The following is an 18,001-nucleotide window of genomic DNA, read 5'->3' on the forward strand; positions in this document are numbered from 1 at the left end:
AGGTGGAAGGATTTGGCTGTGTAGATAGCTGGGAGCCCCTGGGCGCTGTGCTGCAGGGGGCGGGCGGGGGGCTCGGCAGGGGGCGCTGTGCTGCAGGGGGACAGGCGGGGGGCTCTGTTCGGCAGGGGGCGCTGTGCTGCAGGGGGACAGGCAGGGGGCTCTGTTCGGCAGGGGGCGCTGTGCTGCAAGGGGACAGGCGGGGGGGGCTCAACAGGGGGCGCTGTGCTGCAGGGGGACAGGCAGGGGGCTCTGTTCGGCAGGGGGCGCTGTTCACTCTCTTTCTTCCGCCAGGCCCCCCGGCCGGTCAGTCCCAGGGCTGCGTGGGGCGCTGCATGGCCTGGCTCTGCAGCCTGGGGGGTGCAGCGCGGCGGGCGCCGGAGCCGGGTGTGGAGCGGCTGCCGGATATCACGGAGCACCCAACCTGGAGCCGGGTCGTCAACCTCAACGCTATTGTCATGATGGCCATCGCCCTCTTCCTGTGGGGCTATTACGCCTGAGCCTCTGCCACGGGGAGCCCTCCCGTCTCTGAGCCCCACCGCGGGGAGCCCACGGCAGCTCCTGCCTCTGCTATGGGGCTCCCAGGCCACCTCCCACCTCCTCAGCCCCCCACTGCCGCCAAATAAACCCTCTTTTCCTTCCCCCGTTCCTGTAGCGCCCCCACACACACCCTCTCCCTGTGGTGGGGTCCCCTCTGCCCTATGCCATAGTCCCCCCCCACTGTGCACCTCAGCTGTCAATGAGGGGCTTGTGTACCCCCCTTCCCCCTCCCCCAAGGTATTTTCCAGGGGCTCCCCTCCCCCCCAAACCCAGTGCAGAGACCACAGGAAGAGGGTGGAAACGGAAGGGGGGCAGCATAGCCCCCAGCCCCTCACCGACCCCCAGCCCGGCCTCCCCCCAACCTCCCCTCCCTCCCCCCGCCCCACGAAACTCAGGCTGGGAAGAGTGTGGAGGGACAGCAATAGACAAATAAATGAATGGGAAACTGCAGCCGGTGGTTGCTTTTCTGGGCTGGAGCTGGCGCCCCCTAGAGGGGAAAAGCCCCACGTCCTGTTCCCCGAGCCAGCCAATCCCCTAGCCCAGGGCCAGATCGGAGCGAGCGCCCCCTAGAGGGGAAAGGCCCCACGTCCTGTTCCCCGAGCCAGCCAATCCCCTAGCCCAGAGCCAGATCGGAGCCAGCGCCCCCTAGAGGGGAAAGGTCCCAGGTCCTGTTCCCCACCCCCTGAGCCAGCCAATCCCCTAGCCCAAGGCCGGATCACAGCCAGCGCCCCCTAGAGGGGAAAGGCTCCAGGTCCCGTTCCCCACCCCCTGAGCCAGCCAATCCCCTAGCCCAGAGCCAGATTGGAGCCAGCGCCCCCTAGAGGGGAAAGGCCCCAGGTCCCGTTCCCCACCCCCTAAGCCAGCCAATCCCCTAGCCCAGGGCCGGATCACAGCCAGCGCCCCCTAGAGGGGAAAGGCCCCAGGTCTGTCCCCCACCACAAACGCACACAAACAGGCTGTATATGAAAATAGAAAGCTCTATTTCAGAGTTATTCTGCCCCCTGGTGCTCAGACTGCTTTATGGGGCCGGGGGGTGAGGGGCAGAGAGGATGGTACAAAAGTTCCCCCCACATTTCAACCCCAAAGGATCTGGGAAGGAGCTCCCCTGAGCCATTCACATCATCCCCTGTTGGAATTAAGGGGGGGGGGGCTTGGTCTCACCCCCATGCCCCCCTGCTGAATTTGGGACCCCCCCACATTTAAAACCAAGTATCCTTTTTTTACCCCCATTGGAATTAAAGGTGGGGGGCCTCCCTGGAAAGTGAGGTCCCTTCTCCTAGTATGGGGGGGCTCTCTGTCCCCCTCTTGAATGTACGGTTCCTCGTGCTCCCGCCTCCAAAAATCCCATCCCCTGCTAAGATCAGGGTCACTCCTATGTTTCCTCTATGATTCTTAAGGGGTGTCAAAGCCCCCCACATTCCTCAGCAAAAAGCTGGAGGGGCTATTGGAATGGGGGACCCCTCCCTTCCCCCCAGTAAAGAGGGGTCCAGTTCTCCCATCTGAAATGGAGGCTTCCCTTCTCCCACAAGTCTAGTGTCTCCTCCCTGTACTCCACCGAATCTGGGGTGTCTCCCCCATGGCAGTGAAGGGGTTCTCCAATCTCCCCAGGAAATCGGGGTCCCGCCCTGAAATGGGGGCCTGCTCCTCTGCCCGCCGCGTCACAGGCTGCCCAGCGCCTGCCCCACCCGCACCCTGCGCCCAGCACTGGTGCGGAAGCCAAAGCGCCGGGGCCCCTGGAAGAGAAGGACGATGGTGGAGCCCAGGTTGAACTCGCCTAGGCCAGCTCCCTTGGGGGTGGGTATCCCGGCTGGCCCTGCCCAAGACAAGTAGCTGAGGTCGTGGTAGTGGCCCTGCACGTGGTGGGCGCAATTGGTGTGAAGGTCCTGCCGGAGAGAAAGGGGGCCATGGTTACCATGGTGACGGGTACCCCTTGCTCCACGTCTGCTCTGGCTCGCAAGAGCCATGTGACTGTGCACTCACCCACCCCCAACGTGCAATCCCACCAGAGCATGCGCTCACCAGCCCCCCCACACACACACACACATGCAATCCCATGGCGCACATGCTCACCGGGAGGCCCCCCATGTGTGATCGCACAAGTGCACACACACTTACCAAGGCCCCCCTTGTCTGATCCCACAAATGCGTGTGCACTCACCAGGGACCCCCCACATGAGATTCCACAAGCACACACACACACTCACCAGGGCCTTCCCCACATCTGATCGTGCGAGCATGTGCACACTTGCCAGGCCCCTCCCCCCACATGCAATCCCATGAGCCTGTGCGTGCTCACCAGGACTCCCCCCGCATGCGGACCCCACAAGCACACACGATCACCAGGGACCCCATCAGGACAGCAGAGGGTGGTCCCCCTCTCCAGGGCTCCCAGTTCTCTCTGCCCCCAGCCCCACCTGGTCGCAGTAGATGCGGATGGAGCCCACGTTGGTGGCCCCCACGGCAGTCAGGGAGAAGAAGCCGTGAGCCCACTCCCCGCTCAGCACCACCCGCTCGTTGTGGCAGAACAGCCCCGGGATCCGGCGCACCACACTCGGGCTCACCGACATCAGGGAGCCTGCCACGGATGGGCACGGGGCAGGACAAGCAGACAGATGGGAGGGAAGAGGAGACCCCAGCGTGAGTGACAATCGGGTCCAGGCCCCCCGCCTCTGCAGCCTGCTCCCCCCCCTCGGCTGTGCCATACCGGGGAAGTGCCGGCGGTGCCGGATGTGCCAGTCGGTGGGTGAATGGAAGCGGTGGTAGTCGCCCGGCGCCAGATAGATGATGCACTGATAGAGCCGGTGCCCCCGGCGCCACCATGGGGAGAGATCCCTGCCTGGGGGAGAGAGACGGACAGCAAAGGGTTAATCTGCACCTGCCTTGGATTGGGGACACACACACACACAGATTGTCCCCCCACCGTGGGCCCTTTGGCCCCCAGATTGGCCTCTGGGATCTATCCCAGCCACCCCCCTGGATTGGATCCTAAGCCCAACCCCCCACATCAGCCCACCCCCAACCCCTCGCTCACCCCCATCTTCCCTCCAGTCCTGGGGCCCGAGGAAGCTCTCCAGGGAGTACGTCACCCCCTTCACCTGCTCCAGGCGGCTCCTCCGCACCTGGCCCAGGTGCACGATGCAGCCATCTGCCGGGCTGACCTGCAACCAGCCGGGACAGGTTGAGAAGCGGGGATGGCCTCACACGGGGATTCACGAGGGCAGGCCAGGGTGTTCACACCTGTGCCAGCTGAGCAAAGATGAGGGCGCTCCCAAACCCCAGGGAGCAGCGCCCTGGGAAGGCAGGGGCAGGGCTCTGGGGAGGGCCCATGCCGGCCCGTGCACAGACAGTGCAAAGCTCTCGTGAAAAGCCAGGCTGTGAAAGTACCAGGCCCGGAGCCCTGGGGAATGTGCTTGTGTCTCACACGTGTGCCGCTGCTGGCACAGCCATGTTGAGCTCGCAGCGCTGCAGGGCACACACGGGCCAAGGCAGGCGGGGAGGTCTGGGACCCTGGGGAGCCTGGCCTCAGGGAGGGATGTGCATGTGTATTGTCACTGTGGGCACCGGGACGTACCATGTCAAAGGGGTTTCATGGGAAGGGAAGACCCATGATATGGGGCACAGGGGGGAGGGGAGAATGAGACATACCATGTGGAGGGGGGATGGGACATACCATAATTTGTGAAGGAGGGGTGGGACATACCATGCCATGGTGAGGGGAGAACAAAATGCGACCGATCATATTGTAGGGGGTGCAGGAGTGGAAGGTAACGGTACCGTGGAGGGGTGGGATTGAACATACCATCCCATGAGGAGTTTTGCTGGGGAAGGGGGGGACCTGCCATGACATGGGAAGGCAATGAAGGGGCCGGGCAAGATATACCATGTCATGGGAGGGCAATGGGGTGGCAGGGTGGAACATACCATGCCATGGGAGAACAATGGGAGGGACCTACCATGTCATGGGAGGGCAATGGGGGAGCAGGGTAGGACATACCATGCCATGGGAGAACAATGGGAAGGACCGTCACCTACCATGTCATGGGGGTCCAGGGCACGACATCCCATGCCATGGAAGAGCAATGGGGGCAGGGGAGAGAACAGAGCAGGACATCCCATGCCATGGAAGAACAATGGGGGCAGACCAGGAAATACCATGCCATGGAAGGGCAATGTGGGGGTACAGACCAGGACGTACCATGCCATGGGAGGGCAATGGGGGGGCAAGGCAGGACATACCATGTCATGGGAGGGCAATGGGGGGGGGGGGGGCAAGGGGGGACATACCATGGCAGGGGGGGGGAAGGGGGGGGGACAGAGCAGGACATACCATGTCATAGGGTGCGATGGGACGCACCCAGGGCTTGAGCGGGCGCCGGAAGAGCTCCCCAAGGCTGCGGTAGCCACTCAGATCTTCCTCAGCCGCCTCGGCCATGTTGACGGAGAAGGCCCAGACATAGAGCGCCAGCAGGGGGCGTCGCAGCCAGCGGGGCAGCGCCAGCCCTGTCAGCACCCCCCAGAGTCGCGAGAGCAGCCGGGTGGGGGCGCAGCAGTACAAGGCCTGCAGCGGGGAGAGTCAGCAGGGGGCACTCGCCCCATAGAGCCCCCTATATACCCTCTCCACCCACTCCTCCCCTCCCACCCCAGATCCCTCCCATCCCTTCTTCTGTCCCCCTTCTCCCCAGTTCCTCCCCCTCGCTGGCCCCTTCTCTACCCCCCATGCCCTGACCTTGCTGGTGGGCTGCAGCCCAGCATGGGTGAGGGGCTTGAGAATCTGCCAGGAGCGGAGCCGCAGGGCATGGCCAGGTATCCGAGGTAGATGGCGCCGCAGGGAAAGCCTGGGGATGGCCATCCTGGAGGGACACGTACAGCACCATGCACACACCACGGCTCACCCCTGGGAGAGAAACCGGGACAGGGAATGGGACCCAGGCACTGGGCGCTCACCCCTGGGAATTATGAGATGCTCTGCACAGCCTGCCTTTGCCTGGGAGATCCCAGCCTGGGGCAAAGGGGAGTCATTGCCCCAGGGGCATCCCCCAAAGTCAGGCTGGGTTCCCCACGCCCATCAGGAGAGCAGTGCCCAGGCTCGGGGCTGCCATGCGGCCAGACAGCAGCCCCAAGACAGAGCCAGCCCACTCCCCGAGACCACACAGTTACACACAGCATAACACAAACACACAGATACACGGTGTCATACACACAGAGCAGAACAATGTTCTGCACAGGCACAGTGTAACACACAGAGCGTAACACACAGAGCATAGCAGTATAACACACACACTCTGATAGACACACAGCAAAAGTGTTGCACATACAAATGTAAAACACATAGGGTGTAACACACAAAGAGAGCATAAACCAGTGTAAAACACTAAGTGTAACACAGAAACCGTAACCGCGTCATACACACAGCACAATGTCACACACACACCGAGATACTCTTTGTGTGTGTCTGTGTGTAACAGTTGCACACACAAATTTAATACATACACAGGGAAAAATACATACAGTTTATTGTATCACACTCAGAGCACAGTGTAATTCACACACACTATGTCTATGTGTAACATGGAGTGTTGCAATGTAGCACAGTGTAACACACGTCACACACATGCATAGACACAGTGTCATGTACACACAGACTATAACATAGTGTAACACACACAGAGACATACACACACAGAACACACAGCAGCTGAGGGTGGGGTGTGACTCCTGAAAACCTACAGCCACAGCCACCCACTCACACACAGAGGAAACGTGCACAAATATACACATACCCACTGACGCACAGTGGCTGGGAGAGAGACTCCTGGCCTTTGGGTCCCACACACACAGAACAGGACACCCCCCCACACGCATTAATAACATAACACACACCTGCCCTGAGTGACACACCCTACTGTTTATACACACAGGAAACAAAGCTCACACACACTCGCTGACAGCAGACGGTACAACCGGCACAGATACAACACACACATTTGACACAATGACCCACACCCTGCAACATGCACACACGCACACACTGATAGCAGGACAGCGACTCTCAGCCAGCTGGTATCTACTGATGCTGGTGCATGCATACGCACACACCCCCCACAACTCAGCACAGACACCCCCCTACAATATGACACATAGAATGACAGTGACACACAGTCACACACACAAGGGCATGCAGAACAAGACACACACACACACACACACACACTGACATACAATCACACACACGAGGGTACAGAAACTACTCCTAACACACAATCGCACACACTATAACAATAGAGGGTAACATTCACACAAACCCAAAATTGCACACACACACACACAGAACACTAACACAATCACAAACACACACACACACACAGAAAAACACTGAATGACACTAACACAAAATCACACCCACTACAAGGGTACAGAGAATAACACACACAGAGAGAATGACAACAACACACAAATCACCACACACACACACACACAGGGCGAAGCCAACCCAGACACTCACGGGGAGCAAGGATGTTGCTGGCCGGGATCCGTCTCTTCCACCTCGCCAGTGCTCAGCGATGGCCATCACACCACATGTGCACAATGACTCACAAGACTTGCACGGAGGGGCCGGGCCCTCCCTCATGAAATTGGCTCCGCACAAGCCTATGGTCTCATCATCACCCCACACAGCAGGACCGTGACATCACCTGGCCACGCACACACGGTGGGATTGCAAACAGTAGGGGCTTGAACTATGCCCCAGATACGGCTGCATCTCAGCCCAGGCGAGGGATCCCTGTATAAACAGCCCCTGTGCCGCACCCTGGAGGTAGCTGCATCTCAGTGCCAGGCAAGGGGCCCCTGTATAAACAGCCCCCGAACTTCACCTCAGAGGGAGCTGCATCACAACGCCAGAAAAGGGATCCCCGTATAAACAGTCCCCACACCCTGCACCAGAGGTGGCTGCATCTCAGTGCTGGGTGAGGGATCACCGTATAAACATCCCCTGCACCCAACCAAGAGGTGGCTGCATCTCAGCTGTGCCCCCTAGCAGGGAAAAGCCCCATGTCTATGTCTATGTATAAAATCTTTATTCCCAGCAGTACAGGGGTGCAGAGCACGTTGGATTCACAGTGTGTGTAACTGGTCCCACATGGAGGTGGATCGAATCTGCATCCTTCAGTCACTGGTCCCAGTCAACTCACTGGGGTGAGCCCACTAAGGCACAGAACGTTTTGGTCTCGTTGGGGTTGCTGGGGAGGGGTCAGGTCTACAGGACTTTCTTGTCCTTTGGGGTCCAATCCAGACGCCATTCCTCTGCTCCAAGCAGGTTCCGATCCGTGACCCAGCCTGCCGAGACCAGCCCTGCAAGAGACAGACCAGCCCAGGGCCAGGAGATGGTGTGTGTGTTTCCCCAGCAGGGGGCGCTCTCCATGGGACAGGGGACACTCCAGGCAGGGCCGGCTCCAGGCACCAGCTTGGCAAGCTGGTGCTTGGGACGGCCACTCTGGACAGGGGCAGCAGGTCCAGCTATTCGGCGGCAATTTGGCGGACGGTCCCTCACTCCGCCTGGGAGTGAAGGACCTTCCGCCGAATTGCCGTCGCAGATCGCGATCGCGGCTCTTTTTTTTTTTTTTTTTGTGGCTGCTTGGGGCGGCCAAAACCCTGGAGCCGGCCCTGACCCCAGGGCTGGAAATGCAGTGGGTCGGGGTCTCTCTCCAATCTCCCCAGGGCGGGAGCCAATGGGGAAGACCCATGCGCCGAGAGCATGGGGGGTGGGGTCTCCACAGCACAGGGTGCTCTTCCCAGGGCCCGAGGCCCTGCAAGGGGTGGGACCAGGACTGGGAGTGCAGGGGGCGAGGATGTTCCCCAGCAGAGGGCGCTCTCCCCAGGCAGGGGGACACAGGGAAGGGCCGGGGCTGAGTGCAGGGGGTGAGGATGTTCCCCAGCAGGGGGCGCTCTCCCCAGGCAGGGGGACACAGGGAAGGGCCGGGGCTGAGTGCAGGGGATGGGGATGTTCCCCAGCAGGGGGCGCTCTCCTCAGAGAGGAGCACTAGGGGTGCTCCCAGTTACCTGCTAGGAACCGTGGGAACAGCCTGTCCAGCAGCTGGTGAGTTTCCGTCAGCACAGCCCAGACCTCTCCGTCAGGGGCTGAAAGACAGAACAGAGCTGGCTGTGGATGAAGGATAGGTGCTGGGAAACCCCTAGATGAGCCCCCCTCCTCCCCCCACAGGATCAGGCACAGGGGGTGTCTGGTCACCCCGCCCCTCACCTCCACACAGCTGCCTTTGCAGCTTCTGTAGCATCTCTTCCTCCACGGCACCTGGGGGCAGGGCCTGGCACAGCAGGGTCTCCAGCAGCAGGGCGTGGGAACAGGCCTGGATGGTGTCCACACTGCTCGCCCCATGGCGCAGGGCCACAGCCACGGTGCCTGTGGGGAGAAGGGCACAGCAGGGTGTCCCGCACCATCTCACCACACCGCCATCCCAGACGCTTGTGTCCCATTTCCCCTCCCAGTCTCCTACGGCTGCCGTGCCAGACACCAGGGTCCCATTTCCCTTCCTGGTCTCTGCCCCCTATGGCTGCCATCCCAGACACCTGGGTCTCATTCCTCCTCCCGGTCCCTCCTCACCAGCTTTTCGGTTCAGAGCGATTAGATAGTTCCTCAAGTTGCCCTCACAGGCCTGCTGGAACTCAGCTACGCTGTGGGATAGACAGAGGGAAAGAATACGCAAAGAAGAAGTGAGGTTTTTTACCCTCAAAAGCTTATGCCCAAAGAAATGTGTTAGTCTTTAAGGTGACACCCGGCTCCTCGTTGTTTTTGCAAAGAAGGAGATGCTCACTATGAATGGACCAGACATGTTTAGCCTCTGGAACTCCCCGCCACAAGATGTTACAGGGAGAAGATCCACCAAAGACACACAGGTTTCTAAGAGCAGGAACCGCAACTAGAATAAATGTGTCGAGAGGTCTCCCTAGAGACTTGTGCTGGCTGGGCTGAGGGGCCAATCCCTGGGGAGGGATGAGGGACAAGTTAAATCTGTTACTCACCTGGAGACCAGCAGGTGGAGTGGGGCTCCTAGAGTTATCCTGAGATGCTGCTGGATTTCTGTGGACAGGTGAGGAGCAAAGAGTCTAGTCAGTTGGGTATGGGGGGAAATGGGACACGGGCCTTTCCCCTATCTGGGGCACTGGCTCCAATCCCGCCCAAGGGTGGGGGGACTGGCTGGCTCAGGGGGGCAGGGAATGGGACATGGCGCCTTTCCCCTCTCGGGAGAATTGGTCTCTCTGCATCTGCCCATGCTGGGGTTCTCCTCTTCCCCTCTCCCCCTGTATCCTCTTTCCCCCGTGGTCACCTGGCAGCAGGGGTTCCCGTGGGTTGGCATGGGCGGGCGTGGGCACCCAGCCCTGGCACAGGAAGTGGCGCAGGGCGAGGCGCAGACGAGCCCGGTTGAGCGTCTCCATGCAGACGGCGCGCACGGCCCGGTAGTTGGCATAAAGGTGTAGAGCCGTGAACAGGCCATAGAGGGCGTAGGTGAGCCTGTGGGGGAGGGCAGAGACAGGGGCAGGCCCAGCCAGACTCACAATCCCCCACAATCCCCTCTGCCTGCCACAACCCTTCCCACAATTCCTTTTGCCTCCCACCTCCCATAAGCCCTCCCACAATCCCCTGCACCCCCCGCCTCCCACAATCCCCTGACCACCCCCCCCCCCACACACACACACACTTGTGCTATCCCTGCCCTTAGGGTCACTCACTGGAGCCTGTCGGTGACGAGGGGGATGAGGAGGAGGCTAACGAGCAGGCCGGCTAAATTCACCAGGGTCTCCTGGGCGGGAGAGGAGTGAGTGAGGGCATCTGCAGAGGTGGGGTACAACCCCCACCGCCCCGGGCATTTCCGCCCTGCTGCATTCTGGGAGAGTCTGTCCCCTCTGCCCCCTGGAGCGCCCCCACCCGCTGCACTGTGGGGTGCCCCTTAACATTGGTCCCAGCAGGATCCCACCTGGCTCCCATCCTTGGCTGAAACGTCCGCCATGTTGTCCCGCCGGGCCTGGTGCATGGTGAGGGCTGCCCGGGTGGCGCCTCCGGCTACTCCCACGATGCACTGGGGCAGAGAGAGAGGAGAGGGGTTCGGGTGTGGGGTGCAGGACTCATGCCAACGAGAGTCGGTGGGAAAGACTTAAGACAGAGCCGTATCCCATGGGAATATGTGGTTCCCATGAAATCAGGGCGGCTCCAGACGAATTTCTTCGGGGGGAAAAAAAGAAAACGGGGATAAAAATGTTCCGACAATGTCCCGACTCTTGATTTAGAAAATACTGTTTGTTTGGGTTGTTTTTATTTTGTTTTGGTATCGATGGCCATAGAATTCTCTAGTGCATCGACCCCACTATGGGGTTCATGCTGTGTTATATTGTACAAAGAGGTGACAATGAAGGAAAACATTTCCAAGGAGCTGCAATGAAGGTTTTCTGGAATTTTCCGTCGTGGAGAATATCGAAATGGTCAGGTTTTGCTCTGATGGAGAATGCAGCCAAATTTCAAAAGCACAAACTCCTTCGTGAAATGGAACTTCTGCCGTCCACGCGGCTCTGATGCCATCCCCTGCTCCTCTGCCAATCCTTTGCCCCAGCGCCAACCCCCTACCAATCACCCCATGCCAACCCCTCCCCCTGTGCCAATGCCCCAATCCCCCAATGCCAATCCCTCCCACCAACCCCTCACCCACATCACACCAGCCACCTCCCCTGAACCAACCCTCTTCCCCTCATGCCAATCCCCCCACCAACTCCCAAAGTCAACCCCTTGCATCAATCCCCTCATCCCACACGCCAAACCCCCTCGTGCCAACCCACTCCCCGCTACCTTGAAGAAGCCGCTGGTGCAGACGATGAGAGTGAAGCATGCTGGGAAGGCAGGGGCCAAGATCTCCATGAAGATGGCCAGGTCATTGAGCCCATCTGCAAAGAGCCTACAGGGCACAAGGGGCAAGAGTGGTGGGGCATGGCAGGGTTAGAGCTCATGTGTCACCCAACGGGGTTCAGAGGACACTGGGCACTAAACAGGGGTCAGACGTTCATGACTGCCTGCTGATGGTCAGGAGTGAAGGGTTAGAGGTCATGAGGGAGGTCAGAGGGCACTCAACGGGCTATGAGGTTGAGAATTGCACCATGAGGTTCAAAGAGTGAAGGTCACCAAGGGGTTGAGGTCAAAGGTCAAGTATCACTCAACAAATTTCAAAAGTCGAGGTTCACTCAATGGGGGTCAGAGGGCAAAGGTCACACAGTGCAGTCACAAGGCAAGTGTTGCACAATGGACGGTCAGAAGATGAAGATGAGGATTGTCCAATCACGTGCAGAGGACAAGACCAATGCATTTAAGTTTCTGAGGTCAAAGATCATGTAATGGTCAGCAAGCGGGGATCTGCCATGGGGATATCAGGATGAGGGGCATCCCAGGCTGTCGGGGTGAAGGGCGCCCTGGGGATGAGGGGTTGTGGGAGGAATGTCCTGGGGAAAGGGAGGGGCCAGGTCCTTTCCTCACTCACCTCCACTGCTTGGCATCACAGTCCAGTTTGCTCCTGGGGGGAGGGAGAGAAGAGGTCACGGGGGGAGATAACCTCACCAGCACTGGTGACCCAGAAACCCCCCTCCACAGAGTGTGCCACTCACCCTTTCATCCAGGCAAAAAGGATCCGGCCAAGCATCCCCGTCCCATCTGCAGGGGATTCAGAGAGGGCTGTCAGGGGCAGCGAAGGAAATGGCAGATCCCGCAGGGTGAATGGGGGGTTCAGGGGAGTCTGGGGGACACTATTGAGGTTAGTGGGAGGAAGGGAGCGATGTCCCAGGCTGGCATACATCAAGGAGGGGAACTCAGGTATGGGGCAGTCCCAGGCCGGGGTGGATTCACATATTCATTGATTCCAAGGCCAGAAGGGACCATTGCGATCATCTCAGCTGACCTCCTGGATAACACAGGCCAGAGACCTGCCCCAGGGTAATTCCTAGAATGGAGCTTCTAGAAAAACATCTAAACGTGATTTTAAAATTGTCAGTGATGGAGAATCCACCACAACTCTGGGTAAATTGTTCCAGTGGTTAATTCCTCCCACTGTGAAATACTTACCCTTATTTCCAGTCTGAACTTGTCTAGATCCTGTTACACCTCCCTCTGCTAGACTGAAAAGCCCACTATTAAATATTTGTTCCCCATGTAGGTACTTACTGACTGTGATCGAGTCACCCCATAACCTTCGCTTTGTTGAGCTAAAGAGATTGAGTTCCTTCGGTCTGTCACTATAAGGCAGGTTTTCTAATCCTTTAATCATTCTCATGGCTCTTCTCTGACCCCTCTCCAGTGTATCAACATCCTTCTGGAATTGTGGGTTCCAGCACTGGACACAGCAGCAGACGCACCAGGGATAAATACAGAGGTAAAATAACCTCTCTGCTCCTACTCAAGATCCCCGTTTATGCATCCCAGGATCGCATGACTTCTTTTGGCCACAGCTTCGCACTGGGGGCTCCCGTTCAGCTGATTATCCACCAGGACTTCCAAATCTTTTTCAGCATCCCTGCTTCCCAGGACAGTTCCCCCATCCTGTAGGTCTGGCCCACACTCTTTTGTTCCTATACCTATATATTTAGCTGTATCAAAACGCGTATTGTTCACCTGAGCCCAGCTCAACTGATCCCTCTGTATCAGTGACCTCTCCTCTTTGTTATTTCCCACTCCCCAGACTTTTTGTGTCATCAGCGATGATTTTATGTTTTCTGGCGAGTCATTAATGCGAATGTTAAACAGCAAAGGGCCAGAAACCGATCTCTGCAGGACCCCACTAGTAACACACCCATTCGGTGGGAATTCCCCATTCACGGGCACATTTTGATACCTGTCCGTTAGCCAGTTTTCAATCCATTTGATGTGGGCCACGTTCCTTTTACATCGTCCTAGTTTTTTTAATCAAAATGTAGTGCGGTACCAAGAGAAAAGCCTTACAGAAGTCTATTACAAGTGTGACCTTTATCAAACTTGTAATCTTACCCAAAACAAAGTGATCAAGTGAGTGTGACAGGCCCTATTTTCCTATACATCCATATCAACTGGCATTAATTATATTATCCTCCTTTAATTCTTCCTTAATGAAGTCCCGTATCAGCTGATCCATTTTCTTGGCTGGGATCGATATCAGGCTGATGGGCCTATAATTACCCAGGTCATTCTGCTTACCCCTTTTTAAATGTTGTCACATGAGCTGTCTTCCAGTCTTCTGGGACTTCCCCAGTGCTCCAAGACTTATTGAAAATCAACATTTACAGTCCAGGAAGCTCCTCGGCCAGCTCTTTTAAAACTCTTGGATGCAAGTTATCTGGACCTGCTGATTTTAAAATGGCTAACTTAAGTAGTTACTGTTTCACACCCTTTAGAGATACTAGTGGAATGGAAAAAAGTGTTATTCTGTTATACGACAACATCATTTGTTTTTGCCCTAAATGCAGAACAAAAACGTTGAACACTCCTGCCTTTTCTGCATTATTATTATTAATTAGACCATTTCCATCTAGTCATGGACCAATACCGCTGTCAGGATTCTTTTTGTTCCTAATATGCTTGAAAAGCTCCCTCTTACTGTCCTTAACTCTGCTGGCCATAGATTTCTCCTTGTGTCTCTTTGCTTCCTTTATCAATTTTCTGCAACTCCTAGCTTCTGATTTATAATCATTACTATGAGGTTTCCCCTTTCTGCTAGTCATTACATGTTATTTTTATATTTTTGAAGCTGCTGTCACTTCCCCACCAGTTTTTTAACCAATATGGCCTTCTTCGACGGTGGGATCAGAGGTAGGGATTTGTGGAGTGGGTGTCTCCAGGGTGATTCAGGGGTGTGTGTCTCACCTTTGAGTATCCAGGTGACTGTGGCTGCAGCAACGGTCGAGGTCTGGTCCCCCACGCCCACCCCCTTCAGCACGGCCTGCGTGGCCAGCGCCCCTGTGATGCTGCTGGCAAAGGCCTGGGGGGGAACAGGGGAGGCTGTTACTATTGGGGGAGGGGCAAGTACGCTGACCAACCTCTCCCCACCCCTGGCTTCCCAGTGCTCGCCATTACCCCCATTACACCCTTCTGCCCTCAGCCAGTCCCCCCCACACCCCAGTACTATAAAGAGGGGGACTGGGCCACACCCCACTGCACTCTGACCCCCCAAAACCCACTGCTAAGGTTCCCTTGCCCCCCCAGGGTACCCCCTCCCCCAAGGGTTGGAGCTGGGTCCCCTTCCCCCGCAGTGCCCCCCTCCCCCAGGACTGGGTCTGCTTGACTCCCAGTGCACCCCCAATCCCCCAGGTTGGGGGATGAGTCCCTTCCTCCCCCAGAGCTGGGGTGAGTCTCCCTCACTTCACTGCCTCACCTGCACGGTGTCCCATATCTGGTAGGGCAGGTAGTCCTGGCTCACACTCTCAGGGTACCCCTGGGGCAGAAACACGGACTGCAGTGGAGAAAAGTGGGGGCCAAGGGTGAGCAGAACAGGGACCTTCCCCTGGGAAGCAGAGACCACCTGACATCTCCACCTGGTCAACAGCAAGCCCTGCCCCGCACAAATTCTCCAACCCCCCCGTAGACTCCTCCGAGGCCCCCAATCTCCCTTCCCCTCGTCTCCTTCCCTCTACACCCTCAGCTCACCTTCATAACCTCCAACTCCTCCCCACTCAGATGCAGCATGGCTGAGCCCCCTTCCCAATCTGTGCCCCCCACCCTGATCCCTTGGGCTCCCCAATTTACCCCTCTGAGTTCTGAATCAATCCTCCTCTGCCCACCTCTGAATTACCCGTCAGCCCTCCTGGCTCCCCCCAACTCCCCATCTTTGCCCTTTGACCCCTCCCACCCCTCGTCTCACCATGAAGATCTCCTTTAGTGAGCGCCATCCCACACGCCCCGGCTCATCCCCCACACAGCTTAGGTGCCCGTCGGGTGAGGGCAGGTAGCAACGGGCACCGCGGGAGCCGTACTGCTCTGTGCAGAGCGGCTGGATCCCCTGGCTGGGCATGGCCGGAGCAGGGTCTGGGGGGGGGAGGGGGGAGAGGCGTTAGACAGAGCAAGGAATCATCCATGGGCACAAGAACAGAACACAACACACTGCATACACACACACACAATGTCACACGTACACACAGCACACAAACACCCAGTGTAATGCAGAGACTGCACATCTCAGCGTTACACTCGGTGTGTGTGCAGTCAGTGCATTGCACGCCGTGGGCATGTTACAGCGGGTGTGGGCACGCGCAATCTGAATGCAGTCTTTGTCTGTGGTGAGTGTGTTACACTCTGTGTGTGCATTACTGCCCGTGTGCAGTCTGTGTTACGCTGTGTGTGAGAGTATGGTGTGCGTGCTACACATTTTGTGTACATGTGTGGTAAATATTGCACATGTGCGTTCATGTTACACTGCATACGTGTTACTCTGTGTGTATATGTGTGGGCGTGTGTGCATGCTACACTGTGTACGTGTGTGCAGTGTGTATTATCATGCTCTGTGCATGTCCATTGCACTGTGTGTGCATTACACGTGGTGTGCATGTGTGTTACACTCTGTGTGTGCCTGTTACACACTCTCTATGTGTGCTACACTGTGTTACATGCTCTGTGTGTGTGCACATGTGTGGGTGTTACACTGTGTTACACGCTGTGTATTACACATTGTGTGTGTGCATGTATGTGGGTGTTACACTCCATGTGTTATGTTCTGTGTGCATGCACAGGTTTGGGTGTTACATTGTGTGATAAATGCTTTCTATGTGCACATGCATGGTTGTTACATTCTGTGTTACATGCTGTGTGTGTGGGTTACACTGTGCACATGTGTAGGTATTACACTCCGTGTTACATGCTGTGCGTGTGTGCAAGTGTGTGGGTGTTACACTCTGTGTGTTACACGCTGCGGGTGTGCACACGTGTGGGTGTTACACTCTGTGTTACACGCTGTGGGTGTGCACACGTGGGGGTGTTACACACGCAGTGTAGCTGCCTGCACACACAGAGCTATAAATACGCTGTAGGTGTTGGGGGGGGGGGAAGTTAGTGAGTTACACTAACCCATCCCCCCCCAAAGGCTGCACCCCGGGGCAGGGCAGGAGCGAGGCTCCCCGCCGGCCCGGCGCTGCCGGAGGGACACGTTGGCGGGGGGAGGAGCCCGGGAAGCGCCCCGCCCCCCAGGCCGGGACACACCCCCGGCGCCGGGCTGCCCGCACTTACCTGGGCAGGGGGCGCGGGAGCAGCGGGGACCGCGGCTGGCAGGGTGCGGGGGACTCTAGGCAGTGGGGTTGTCGCGTGCCCCCACCCCCGCGCGGGGCATTATGGGGGGTGTAGTTTCCCCTGCGGAGGGCATTGTGGGGGGTGTAGTTTCCCCCACGCAGGGCATTGTGGGGGGTGCAGTCCCTGTCGCAGCACCGCAGCCGTGGGGCTGGGTGGGTTGGTGCAGAGCCCAATTCTCGCACCGGCCCCTCTGCCTGGTGAGGCCGGGCCACAAACCCAGCAGGGGAGGGTGGGGGGTGGGGGGAGGGCGTGTATGGGGACAGAGCAAGATGGGGGGGTATGAGGATAGAGATATGGGGGGTATAGGGTTGGGGGTATGAGGATGGGGGTATATGGGGATAGAGAGATGGGGGTTGTATGGGGCTGGGAGGGGCTATGGGGATAGAGAGATACGGAGGGGTATAGGGTTGGGGGTATATGGGGATAGAGAGATGGGGGTTGTATGGGTCTGGGAGGGGCTATAGGGATAGAGAGATGCGGAGGGGTATAGGGTTGGGGGTATAAGGGGATAGAGAGATGGGGGTTGAATGGGGCTGGGAGGGGCTATGGGGATAGAGAAATATGATGGGTATAGGGTTGGGGGAGTCTGTGGGGATATGATAGAGGTCTATAAAATCATGACCGGTGTAGAGAAAGTAGATAAGGAAGTGTTGTTTACTACTTCTCATAACACAAGAACTAGGGGTCACCAAATGAAATTAATAGGCAGCAGGTTTAAAACAAACAAAAGGAAGTATTTCTTGCCACAGGCCAAGACTATAACAGGGTTAGAAAAAGAACTAGATATGTTAATGGATGACAGGTCCATCAATGGCTATTAGCCAGGACGGTGTCCCTAGCACACAGCAGAATAGCCCTGACCGGGATTTGAACCCAGGGCCTACCCTTCCACATCACAACATGCTGCCACTTGAGCGAAGTAATGCCACCTGCAGGCTGCCATAGTACACTGTTATCTTCCATGTACAGCAGTCGCCAGCACTAATGAATTCAAAACCTTTGGGAGGACAGCCCAACCCGGCTCTCTCCTATCTAAGCCGAGCAGCAGTAGTAGGTTTTTATTCTCTCTTGACTACTGCCCATGCCCATCAGCCCTGAGCTCTGAAAGGAGTCACCCCTTTGCTGGTAGCAGCAGTGGGCTGTTATCCATTACACAGGCCAACCGCCGGA

General features: G+C 57.4%; 3 protein-coding genes across 4 annotated transcripts in view; 1 reads left to right on the forward strand and 2 right to left on the reverse strand.

The window, feature by feature from the left end:
- The window catches only part of LOC117876596 (sodium/glucose cotransporter 2-like), a 9,868-nt gene extending 9,371 nt beyond the window's left edge, over positions 1 to 497 (forward strand). The window contains exon 5 of the mRNA XM_034768847.1: positions 350 to 497. Coding sequence (XP_034624738.1) covers positions 350 to 497 — 148 coding nt within the window. The remainder of the gene's footprint in view (positions 1 to 349) is intronic.
- Positions 498 to 1,786: 1,289 nt separating this feature from the next.
- Positions 1,787 to 7,491, reverse strand: LOC117876283 (phosphatidylserine decarboxylase proenzyme, mitochondrial-like; the record flags this gene model as incomplete). 2 transcript variants are annotated; one of them, XM_034768293.1, is given in 6 exon segments in its annotated part: positions 1,787 to 2,420; positions 2,952 to 3,112; positions 3,242 to 3,373; positions 3,569 to 3,695; positions 4,865 to 5,095; positions 7,040 to 7,491. In XM_034768293.1, coding segments are annotated over 6 exon segments (1,002 nt in total). In that variant the 5' UTR covers positions 7,166 to 7,491.
- A 105-nt stretch (positions 7,492 to 7,596) lies between these two features.
- RUSF1 (RUS family member 1) lies at positions 7,597 to 16,884 on the reverse strand. Its single transcript, XM_034768233.1, has 15 exons — positions 16,772 to 16,884; positions 15,414 to 15,577; positions 14,928 to 15,005; positions 14,420 to 14,534; positions 12,196 to 12,241; positions 12,072 to 12,104; positions 11,390 to 11,495; positions 10,527 to 10,628; positions 10,282 to 10,352; positions 9,879 to 10,063; positions 9,574 to 9,631; positions 9,155 to 9,225; positions 8,795 to 8,953; positions 8,596 to 8,673; positions 7,597 to 7,887 (listed from the first exon to the last, which is right to left on the reverse strand). The coding sequence occupies exons 2-15, from the start codon at positions 15,561 to 15,563 to the stop codon at positions 7,793 to 7,795; spliced, it is 1,347 nt and encodes a 448-aa protein (XP_034624124.1). The 5' UTR covers positions 15,564 to 15,577; positions 16,772 to 16,884; the 3' UTR covers positions 7,597 to 7,792.
- Between the last annotated feature and the right edge of the window lie 1,117 nt (positions 16,885 to 18,001).

This window comes from Trachemys scripta, chromosome 4 (assembly GCF_013100865.1).
Source record: "Trachemys scripta elegans isolate TJP31775 chromosome 4, CAS_Tse_1.0, whole genome shotgun sequence".
Lineage (NCBI taxonomy): Eukaryota > Metazoa > Chordata > Testudines > Emydidae > Trachemys > Trachemys scripta.